General features: G+C 36.9%; 1 protein-coding gene across 1 annotated transcript; it reads left to right on the top strand.

Moving 5' to 3' along the window:
• Positions 1-130: 130 nt before the first annotated feature.
• Positions 131-6,744, top strand: LOC109062799 (hydroxysteroid dehydrogenase-like protein 2). The gene is made up of 11 exons (XM_042732228.1): positions 131-283; positions 1,012-1,175; positions 2,438-2,536; positions 2,620-2,734; positions 2,890-2,993; positions 3,082-3,180; positions 3,858-4,052; positions 4,259-4,330; positions 4,426-4,563; positions 6,289-6,417; positions 6,534-6,744. Exons 1-11 carry the CDS (start codon positions 267-269, stop codon positions 6,644-6,646), a joined length of 1,245 nt encoding a protein of 414 aa, XP_042588162.1. The 5' UTR covers positions 131-266; the 3' UTR covers positions 6,647-6,744.
• The last annotated feature ends 5,775 nt before the right edge of the window (positions 6,745-12,519 follow it).

Genomic DNA, 12,519 nt, shown 5'->3' with positions numbered 1-12,519 from the left:
TTAATAAAGTATTTGTGGTTTTATATTTATGTGACCAATTCCTTTCCAGTTTTCCCTTCCATTCTCCAATGTCACATTCTTTTTTAATGTTCCTTTAAAAACAGTAGCGTGTTAACTACTAGAGTGAATGAGTGAATGAATGATACAGTGTATGTTTCTAGAGTAAGGTCTGGAGGTCTTTGGCTTGTTCAGTACGTGTTGAGTTTAATGTTACACGCAGTGCTTCTGTAGTTCATTCCGTTCCCAGACACTGTACAGGAGACACAATGCTGCAGAACACAGGGTGAGTTTGTCTCATTCTTGCTACTTAGCCCGTGTGTTTTGTTGTAGTGCACTTTAATAAACCAAGCTGTTGTTTACTGGTATTAGAATACTTGTTTTATACGTATGAGCTTATTTACGCACGATATTATGTTATTACTAGACTGTGTGGTCAAACGTTGCTTCCGACGTAATTTAACTGCAATCTATTGAACCTGACTTAAGCAGATTATAGAAACATATTTCCCATTATTATGGTATGTTTGCAGTATTTTTAAGAATTTGACCTTTACCCTAATTTCCTATGCGCAGCTGTCAAGGAATGCCATAACAAACAGCCATGTGATGTATAACATTGATATACAGCAGTGCTTCATGACACAGGACAAAATGGACAACACAAGTGCAATCAATCAATAAAAATAATGTTATATATAAGAGAACCTCTGTGACTTAGCAGGTGAAATACAGAAAGAGTGCAATAAATGTTTTCATAGCACTGTTGACAAAAAGTAGTTACACAATTGTGCAACATAACTTTAAAATAAAAATCTCTGAACCTTTGCTGTTTTCGATACAAATGGCAGGTAAAATTGCAGAGTTTGACTGATTAGTCACAATACTTAGATAAGAATATGATTATATCCACAGATATATCCATCTCTGGTTAATTATGTAATCTGTTATTGTTTGTATAATGCATTGATTATAATAGGATTGGATTATTATATGATTATGCATTCACTTTAGGAAGCTGGCAGGATATACCATTTTCATTACCGGAGCGAGTCGAGGTATTGGCAAGGCCATTGCTCTCAAAGCTGCGCGGGACGGAGCCAATGTGGTCATCGCTGCCAAAACCGCTGATCCTCACCCCAAACTGCCGGGCACCATCTACACAGCTGCTGCAGAGAGTGAGCGCAGGACTCGGTTGCTCTTACACACCTTTTTAATCGGACACTACAGAGACGAAATTCAAAAGTAAAAATCCCGTTCATTGTCTTTGTGGAGAAAGTGATTTTAATCTATAGCTAATGTATTTAACTTCTCAACACAGTTGAGTTTTTAAAAACTAAATTCCCAGGTTATTTCTACATTACCCATAATCCTGAAGAGAGAGCCACCAGCAGTGAATGCATTGCAAATGATTCGATCAAGTTTTTCTTCCATGCAATTATTTAGTGTTGTTCATGTCAATCATAGCAGGCTATATATAACAAGCATTGACATGAAAATTGATCTGTATTACCAGGCCTAACGTGTACCAAGAAAATATTCCTGACACCGTTACATCACCCGCCTGGACTGTTGTCACAAGGCCATGGATTCATGCTGTTGATTCTGGCTTTGATTGATGGCCAATAGGCTGTTACTAACCAACCAATCATCACTTGAATGTTTACTGTACTGTTGTTGTGCATCACTCTTGGACACAATGTACAGTATCTTCTAAAAGCTACTTCCATCATGATCATGCAAAGCAAAGGTTGTCTCAAACTGGTTTCATGACAAATACAATTCTGAAAGACGTCTCTTGCGCTCACTAAGGCTTATTTGAGCAATATACAGTAAAAACAGTAACTTTTATATTTTAAAGGAAAAGTAAAAAAAAAAAAAAACAAACAATAAAAACATCACAATAATCCACAAGCAATCCACACAACTCCAGTCTATCAATTAATCTCTTGTGAAGCAAATCGCTGCAAGAAACAAAATCATCATTAAGGCTTTTCAGATCATTGCTTCTGGCTAAAATACAAGTCATCTATCCATAATATAACTTTCTTCAGTGAAAAATAAATCACTGTTTATAAGTGAAAACAGTTCAAAAACAGCTCTAAACAAATATGTTGGTGGATTTTGATGGGAGACACAACATGTGATGGAGGTTTTCACTGGAGGCAGCGTTATTATGGAGTATGGATACTCATATTTTGGTCAAGTTAAAACAGCTTAATGATGGATTTGTTTCTTACAAACAGAATTTTTCAGCTCACAAGACATTCATTGATGGACTGGAGTTATGTGGATTATTGTGATGTTTTCATAAGCTGTTTGGACTCTCATTCTGACGGCACCCATTCACTGCAGAGCATCCAAGTTACTGTACATAATGTTAAATATTTCATATATGATTTCATGTGATAAGTCTGTCTGATTAACGTCTGTTTGATAGTTGAAGCTGCTGGAGGGAAAGCACTGCCGTGCATCGTAGACGTCCGTGATGAGAAGCAGATCAATAATGCTGTTGGAAAAGCTGTGGAGAAATTTGGAGGTGAAGTACAGTATATGAAATGTCTCATATTCCTAGCACCAGGTTGTAATTTTGTCTTTCATCTTGTATGCTTCTCTTGACAGGAATTGACATATTGGTCAACAATGCCAGTGCCATCAATTTAACAGGAACTCTGGAAACGCCAATGAAGAAAATCGACCTTATGCTGGGCATCAATCTCAGGGGAACGTACCTGACGTGAGTAGAAGTTATTCTTTAGAGTAACAGATCAGAGTAAATTATAGAAATATTTTCTATGTTAATCGACAGCTTGTCACAGATATTGTCAGTAGAGCTTAACTTGCTTTGAACCCACAATATTCTTCTAACTGTGGCCGCTGTTTTCATGACAGGTCTAAACTGTGCATTCCACATCTTCTGAAGAGCAAGAACCCTCACATACTTAACCTCAGCCCACCTCTAAACCTCAATCCCATCTGGTTCAAAAACCACACGGGTGAGCGCAAGAGCGTTCTTACCTTCAGTGCTCGAGGGTGTATTCAGTAATAATGACACTGATCTTGTTTTCTGCTGTGTCTGTGTAGCGTACACTATGGCAAAGTATGGCATGTCCATGTGTGTACTTGGAATGGCTGAAGAGTTCAAGGGATCTATCGCTGTTAATGCCTTATGGCCCAAGACAGGTAGACCTGAGAACATTACAGTTGTGTTGCTGTCTATGACACAAACAGAAAACAGATATCTAAAAATTAAAAAAAAAATTAATAATATATATAATAAAAATGATAAAACTAACCCTTTAACTCAAAGTGAAAACAGATATGTAAAAAATAAAAGAGATGTAAATATTAAATCAAATTTAAAATATTAATAAAAGCTATGATAACATATTACTGAAAAAAAAACCCATTCAAAATACAACACAAATGATACAAAACCACAAACTCAAAAAAAACCACATAATTAAAAAATAACCAATCAATATACATCACCCAAGAGAGCTAAATCCACTTGACAGGGTTTCATTCAGCGATTTGTTTCTTTTTAGAGATAAGTGTACATTTCTTAAATCTCAAACAGTAGAGCATGTCACAAGCAACACCAAGGTCATGGGTTCAAATCTCAGGAAAAGCGAAATTGATAAAATGTAAATATATACCTTGAATGCATTGTGCAAATGTTATTTTATGATGTCTCTTGTGAAAATGGTGTGCACGTACCATTGTTTCACTTTTATTGATATTCAAAGCTTAAGAGCAGTATGTATTGTGATACATGCTATGATAAAGAAGTGGAATTGAATATAAATCAAAATCAACAATGATAACTGAATTAATCTTGTTGCATCATCTACTTTCAGCCATCCAGACCACATTAATGGACATGTTGGGTGGTTCTGGGATTGATAAACAGTGCAGGAAGGTGGAGATCGTGGCTGATGCAGCCTACGCCATCTTTAAACAACCCACCAGCTTCACGGGACAGTTTGTCATTGATGAGGACATTCTCAGGAAGGAGGGCATTAGGGACTTTGATGTGTATGCTGTTGAGCCAGGTTGGTTATGCAATATTAATATTTCATGTTAAAGTGGTAAAGTAATAATTGTTCTTTTTCAATAATTATGAATATCAGTAATTTGGTTTGTTTAAAAGTTATTTCAAAGTTATTTTTTAGACCCTGTATGCAATAACATGACATTTCTGACATACTAAACTATGAATGTGGACAAAGCACATAAAACATATCATTAATTTTTTTAGATCATCCATTGCTTCCTGACTTTTTCTTGGATCAAAAGCCAGAGGACCTAGCCAGGCAGATGAAGGAGCATGGTGAGTTATGAGGCATAACAGCACATTTCCATTCATTTCCAAGCATACTTCAGCAGACATCTCAGTTAGTGCCAATATTTTAAGTCTCTCTTCAGGTGCCACTCCAGCTTTCAAAAGTGCGGATTCTGCTGCCACGGGACCTGTTTCTGACTTGTTCAACAACATAATCAGAGGAGTTCTCAGTCCAGATATAGTGAAAACCACACAAGGAGTGTACAAATTCGATTTATCAGGTACTTATGATATCACATTTAAAGTACTAAGGCTTTATGTCTGTTAGCTAAGACACTCTTCAAAATGTTTCCTGTTTTGTTCTACTGAATAATAAACTATAGGGTATGGAAGCCCATTTCTGCCACACAGGGAGAAAAAGTGCTTTGGTAAATCAGTTATTACAAATCTAAATTATGCCACACAAAAAGGCAATATTATGAGGTCATATTCTGAAAAGATAAATCAAAATTACGAGATTTTCATTGCTGGCAAGTGTATTGTGACTTTTAATCTTATAATTAGGACAAAAAAAATTATGAGAGTCACTATGAGATAGAATATACCTCAAAATAGAGGTAAAGTAAAAATTATGAGACGCTAAGTCAATTATTTGATGGAAAATGAAAATTATGAGTAATTTCTGACTTTACAAGTTCATTATGACTAAAAGTCAAAATTATGAGATAAGTCACTGCTGACTTACAAGCCTCTTGACATATCTCATAATTATGACTGAAAAATTGGATGATTTTTTTTTTTTTAAATTGGAAATTTACATGCTAAGTCATTATGACTTCTTTTGTCAATTTCAACTTTTCATCTAATAAATAAGACTTAGTATGGCATGCATTTAACTTTTATTGTCTTAATTATGTTTTTATGTAAATATGATTTAATAGAAATCTGTAACCGCAAATATACATTAAAATGTATAGTATTTCAAATTGAAAATATTATGTTGGACCCATAGGTGTATCACAATTCTGCACTATTAAAGGTTTTATAGAATAATTATGTCCCACCCCCAAATATATAATCCACATCAGAAAAAAAAAATGCAAAATATAAATCCAGCCAAACAGCTGTCTGGATGTACATTACTGACAGGGTGATCAGGATCAGTATTGTATCAGCCTGAAGGGGTTTAATCTGAGAGAACAGCTGTCTGAATGTACATTATCCCGCTTATTACATGGCTACTTGCCACATAAGTAAATAATTAGACGCAAAATATTGATTTGAGTTGAATGCAAAGCTTCCGTGAAGACAGCAGTTGGGAGCAAGCGGCAAATTCAAACCAAACGGACATTTAAGGGAAACGGTGCAGTCAAACCACTTAATACACTACATTTCACCACAAAAAATAATTAAGGCAATAAAAGAAAATTTTAAACCTTACCAGTTTGTTAGTTCTCTTATAATCCATTACAGCGTACAAAACAATCGTAGCTGCGTTTGTATGAAATGAGAGCGAGTCCGCGATACCAGGATAACATAATTAAATAATTGTACACCATTTTGAATCGAGTTTTAATATTTTATAAGCTAAACAAACACAAAGCTTCCACCAAGAAAAAATTGTTCAAGCAAGAGTACAGCGTCGATCTGTGTTATCAGCTTTTACCGGTTGTTATCGAGGGATAACGTACCTTGGAATGTCGCGACTGTCCAATCAGAATCAAGTATTCCACAGAGCCGTGTAATAACAAATCATAAAACATGGCTGTGTCATAAACTACCATTACCTGTAGACTTCAGTTCCAACCCTGCTCCAGCACACCTGTCTGTAATTATCAGGTAACCCTGAACACCTGGATTAGCAGGTTCAGGTGTGTTTGATTGGGTTTGGGGCTGAAATCTACAGGACGGTAGCTCTCCAGGAGTTGGGTTGGAGACCCCTTTCTGCTGCATATGTCCCACCCTTCACATCTGTGTTTATTAATGTTTGCTGGCTTGATTGACAGGTGATCATGCTGGAGTCTGGTACATTGATCTGAAGAACGATGCAGGAAGTGCAGGCAGCGGGGAACCACCTGTCAAAGCTGATGTCATCATGACCTTAGACAGTTCAGATTTCATCAAGATGTTTGAAGGTAGAAAAAGTGTCGCTAATGCACTTTTACACACTACTGACATAATTATCACATGGGGTGAAACCGAATAATAAAAAAATGTAAGCATTGATGAAAACCATGTTCTTTATCAATAGGGAAATTAAAGCCCACTGTGGCATTCATGTCTGGAAAGCTGAAGATTAAGGGTGACATGGGACTTGCCGTGAAATTGGACAAGATGATGGGCATGATAAAGCCAAAGCTGTGATATGATCACCCACTCTACCATCTCCTGCCTTACGTGACATAATGTACATGATCTTATTTCTGAATCACTGCATTAAACCACTAATCATATGCATTTAACCATTCTGCTGATGCTTATTTTAATAGAGGATTTTCCTTCAGTTACATTTTCTTCACTGCATGTTCTTTAATAGTATATTTTAGGTTATACGTATTGCAACTGCCACTGGTTCGAAAAAAAAAAACTATTGACCATCACCACCTTACATCAAAAAAAAAATCCATCAACTAATGCCTACAATTTATAATACTAAACAGGAAGCAAAAATCATTTTCACAACAAGCATTTGATGCTTACATTTTATAATACTATATAGTAAAATGCATTTTTGCTTGACTTTTGCTAATAAAAACAGTTTTAAATTATGTAAACAGTTTTTTTTTTTCTTAAACATATTTGGAAATAATACAAAGAACAAAAAAAAGTATTTAATTGCTTTAAAAACATGGTGCAATTATTCTATAGAGTCTTTGAACACATTTTAATTGTTCAGACATCAGGTTAACGTTCCAATATAAACGTCTCTTTTGCCACGAGTACAGCCTATTATAGTAAATACAAATGCATGTTTTGAAGGAAATATTCAGTGCTGTCATGCATGGTTGTGTTATAAATTAAATATAAATTTCACACATGCAAATTGCCAGGGTTGGGAAGGTTAATTTTAAAATGTATTTCACTACAAATTACAAAATACATGCTTTAAAAGTATTTTGTAACTTATTTTCTTAATGTAAATACTTTGGAATACTTAAAGGGTTAGTTCACCCAAAAATTTTCAATTTTCATTTTTGGGTGAACAAAGCCTTTAAGGCAAGGGGCATATTACCTTTAATTTCTTGTTTTTATGCTAACCACCTCTAAATATAAAATTGGTTGCATGAATGCATTAAAAGCAGTTACAAATGCATAAATAATATGAAACTGAATGAGCTGAATATGAGATTAATGTTTTAAATATGACATTTTAACATTGAAATACAAAATGATGGGGGAAAATAAATTGTTTTTAAATATGAAACTAAAACTGCCAGTAGGTGGTGGCAAATCTCTGTCTTAATGAATGAGCCAGGGAACCATTCATTAGTTCAAAAGGACTGATTCATTAAGATCATCTCCTTGCTGGACTGAAGAATAAACTCGAAGCCTGCTACTTGCCATAGAATCAGAGTCCTGACAGCGGAAGATTGGAAGCGAGGACTGGGATTGGGAACCGCTGTCCTAAACGCCAGAGACCCTGCCTGGGCCCATTCCCGCACACTCAGCACCATAATCAAACAAAACCCCATCCACATACCAATACTAGGCTGTCGGGTGTGCCATGGAAAATATATTTCGTTATTATTATTTTAGATCAGTGCTATTGGTCATCGTTATGTCTGTTTGTGGGTTTTACAAATATTCAACCAATGAAAAGCTTTTGAAAGAGCTTGTGACTAAGCCTCGTAATGCCATTGGATCTTCAAATTGTCAGTCAAATGTCATAACTCCAACCTGCCTCCATTCAAAATGATGTGCCGCAACGCAGACTTTGAACTTTGCAACGCAAGGGTAAATAAAGTCCTGTAAACCAAAACACTGTCTATAAAGACTAGATTAATGTTTCTGTGTGTTTAAAGAGCGGAGAAGAGTCTTAGCATTTGCTGTCCAGTTGGAGCCAGTATACTTTTGTAGGTTTTAAATAACCTGTGCATAGCGGTTCCTCTTTTATATCATGAAATTTTGGCCAAATGTATTAAACAACAAGAAAAAACTGAGTGCCCGTATAGCTACAATAAACTTTATAACCTGTAAGTGTAAACTGATGAAAACGGGATGTAGTCAACATTTCAATTGGATCCAAACCTTTCATCAAAGTTGTCCTAAAAGCAAAACCATACCCATTCTTGACTTTGATTAACTTTTTTGATCCACTTCAAATGTAGACTACTGTATAAATTAAAAGACATTTATTTTAAATGTATAGCAGAGTAATGAGGCAGCAACCTATGATAGATAGGATAGAGCAAGAAAGGCTATTAAAAAATTTCATTGTGCAAAAGTATTATAATATTAAAGGCTCCAAATACAGAGGGGTATAAAGCATTTATGCGCATACCGTACACAGAATGACACGCATGAAGCAACACGGAGTCACAGCGTGCAGAGCTGCACATAGAGAAGTTCAAGGCACAAAGTGAAGAGATATTGATGAGTAGTGTATCAAATATGTTTAAAATTTCAGTTACTGTGCTCGTGACGAACAATTCAAAGTGCTCTCTACTCCAGTCTTGTGATCTAACCAGATATCTGGTAGAAATTTACATGATTTAGAAACAGCACGAAACTCCAGCAAAGTAAGTTCTTTTTATGCAAAAAGATTTATCTTTATTTACAGATCAAGTATAACATTAGAAACAAATCATCTTGGATAGAGTTTCATCATCTTGACTGTCGTAACAGAACCAACACGCAGTTTGAATGCTGAATGGAGGAGGAGTGACAGCCGCAGTGGAGAGAAGAGTTGACGTGAACTTGACTTTAATATTTACCTGTACCTCACATTAAACTGTGAAATGGCTTCAGAACACTTAAACTATAGTGCACAAAAACTTCATTGTGTTTTATAATGTTTATGTGGCTTTCATGGGGCTTAATAATAACACAGATTAGTACACGTACTATATCAGATTTTGATCAGTTTCGTCTGACCTATACCCCGATTCGGCAGAAAATGTCAGTATCGAAGCGATACCGATACTGAATATCAGATCGGCAGACCCCTAATTATGAATTACCTTCATGATTGGCTTGTGTAAGCCAGATCAGAGCAGGAACTTCTCACTCACAGGTTGATGTTACTCAGCCACCTGGAGCATCTTGGGCTGAAAATAAATTTAGCCAAGTCAGTCATCTTCCTGGGGACAGTTATCGATTCGGCCCAGATGTGGGTCTGGATTACATCGGAACGCTTAATGACAATTTATTGGCTAGTGGATTCATTCAGATTTGGGACTTCTTGTCTCCTTAGAGTCTTCCAAAGGATGCTCTGCCTCATGTCATCTGCCTCCTCTGTGATTCCGTTGGGCCTGCTTTATATGTGGCCTCTCCAATTTTGGCATAAAACCTAGGTACTCTCCCACGCTTGATGTCTGACGTCTTCACCTCAAGGTGACCCACCACTGTGTCAGAGGAGTGGTCCCTTGGACGGCCCCTCGCCTGCTTCAGACGGGTGTCCCATTGGGACTGACCTCCAGAAGAAAAGTGGTCACGACAGATGCTTCCAACCAGCGGACATGCTGTCCCGGGACAATTCCCCCAGGTGAATTGAGACTACATCCCCAAGTGGTTCAAACGATTTGGTCTGTCCATGGGAGAGCAGAGTCGAACCTCTTTGCTTTTCACTGCCCAACATATTTCTCGAGGGAGCAAGATGCTCTGGCACACAAATGGCCCAGAGTTTCACTTGTATGCCTTCCCTCTGATTGCCCTGCTCCCTCAGGTCATCAGACAGGTCAGGAAAGTCAGGTGCTTCTGAACTACCTCCTCTCTCAAACAGCTCCACACAAGGGTGATTTTGAGGAATGACCTCCTCTCTCAAACAAGAGGCATGATCTGGCATCCCTGGCCCGAGCTGTGGAGCCTTAATGTTTGGCACCTTGACAGGAGTCTTTACAGCTCCACACAAGGGTGATTAATAACAGTTTGGAGGCTAGAGCCCCATCTACAAGAAGCCCTTAAATGCTCAGTCTTTTCTGACTGATGTGCAGCATGGAGCAAAGAACCGTTCTGGGCCTAATGACAATAGAGTCATCCTCAAATCAAGACACGACTATATGCCTAAAGTCATCTCCACTCCATTCAGAGCACAAGTCTTTACCCTTCTGGCTCTTCCTAACCCAGAGGATGAGTGGGGTCAGAATTCACTCTGTCCGACTTGGGTTCATAGAGTGTATATAGAGCACTCTAGCAATTTACGGCATTCAGAGCAGCTCTTTGTTTGCTTCAGAGGCCGCTCTAAAATGATGCCAGTCATGACGCAGAGACAGATCTCGCTGGATAGTTGACACTATAGCCCTGGCTTATGCTTTAGTGGGCTTACTGTGTCCTATTGGAGCAACGGCCCACTCCACCAGAGGAATGGCCTCCTCCTGGGCTTGGTCCAGCTGAGTTCCTATTGGTGATATCTGTGTGGCTGCTGGCTGGTCTTTGCCATCTATTTTCACCAGGTTTTATAACTTGGCTGTCCCTGCTCTTCAGGCACTGGTTTTGTCTGCCTAATTTACGTAATCCCTTGTGTAAGTAGAAAAGTTCTTGTTATGTAGATCCCAGCCTGTGGCTAGGGTCTCATAATTGGCTCATGCTTTTTACAAGCCCTCATTTTGGGCTCAAAGAGCGGCTCTGTTCTGCACTGGCTTATAGCACAACGCTATTGGATGTGTTCCCTGTAAGCATACAATGCAATGGGAAAGACCGTATGAAAGGGAACACTACGGTTATTAAAATAACCTCAGTTCCCTGAGATAAGGGAATAAGCATTGCATAGAATGCCGTGCTATAAGGCTGCACGCGAGTCAATAACTGTGGCCATCAAAGATTCTGACGAAATGGCGCTCAGAGCCGACTTGTATAGCAGATGGCCCCACAGTGGGCGGGCGTGTCATTTGTTTGTGCAGCTACACGAACATGAACAAATCAAGCTTCAGTATTTACAGTAAACAGGAGTTTCCCCATAAGTGTAAACATAAGCCTTATCTCAGGGAACCAAGGTTACGTTAGTAATTGGATCAGTATGAGAGAGAGAGAGAGAGAGAGAGAGAGAGAGATTTAGCATGTGTGAATTACCAGAGTACTGCAGAATCTCTCAACAACAACAGCATGTCTACAAATAGTGAATATGTAAGTTTAATGTCTTCAAAAACAGCGGCATTATTGAGAAATGTCATGTAGCTTTTCAGTTGCAAAACTATGTTACTGATAAAGTCATGTGTCAGAGCTGACAAGTTTCTGTGCACACATTTGTTCCATGTGTGCTCGCGTGACCATGTGTCTGTACTGTATGTGTGTGCATTAGTATAAGAGAATAGAATAAAAAAAATAAATTTCATAAATAAATTAAAAAAAATAAATAAATAAATATGATTAAGTAAATTACTAAATAAATTTGATTTAAATAAATAAATACATAAATGATATAAATAAACAATACATTTCACAGACTACATTACAGCAATAAAAACAAAAATATTCATACAATAAAACATAAATATATATATATATATATATATATATATATATATATATATATATATATATATATATATATATATATTTAAATTATCTAATATATTTATGTTTAGTATATATATTCCAAATACAATTTACAGATTTTATTAATTGGGTCTTTAAAGGTAACTTTTAGGATGGGTCTTTCACACAAGGATGATCATATTTGGGTCTGTAGTATCTAAATTATCGGAAATCCATGGTTTATTGTATCTATTTGACTGCGAGACCATGAAGTTGTTTATAATATGATCTTGATAATAATAATATAAATCAGACAAGACACAGGGGTTTACATTACAATTGTGAAACAATTGTGCATTGTGTAATGTGATTTTTTTTTAAATTAATAATAATACTATCATATTGCATAACCTTATTATGCAATATATGCAACCCAGGGGAATAAAAATACATAAGCAAAAATGCAAAACCAGTTTAATAATAATTACATTTTATGTATACTGTACATAATGCAACCATATCTATTCGGAAGACTACTGCTCGACCACAGCTCTCCAACTAAGTAAGCGCTAAGTAATAAACTGGGCAAGGTTTACAGAGAATGA

Source organism: Cyprinus carpio, chromosome B10, assembly GCF_018340385.1.
Source record: "Cyprinus carpio isolate SPL01 chromosome B10, ASM1834038v1, whole genome shotgun sequence".
NCBI lineage: Eukaryota > Metazoa > Chordata > Actinopteri > Cypriniformes > Cyprinidae > Cyprinus > Cyprinus carpio.
Note: the sequence above shows the minus strand (reverse complement) of the source record. Positions and strands in the feature narration are given on the sequence as shown.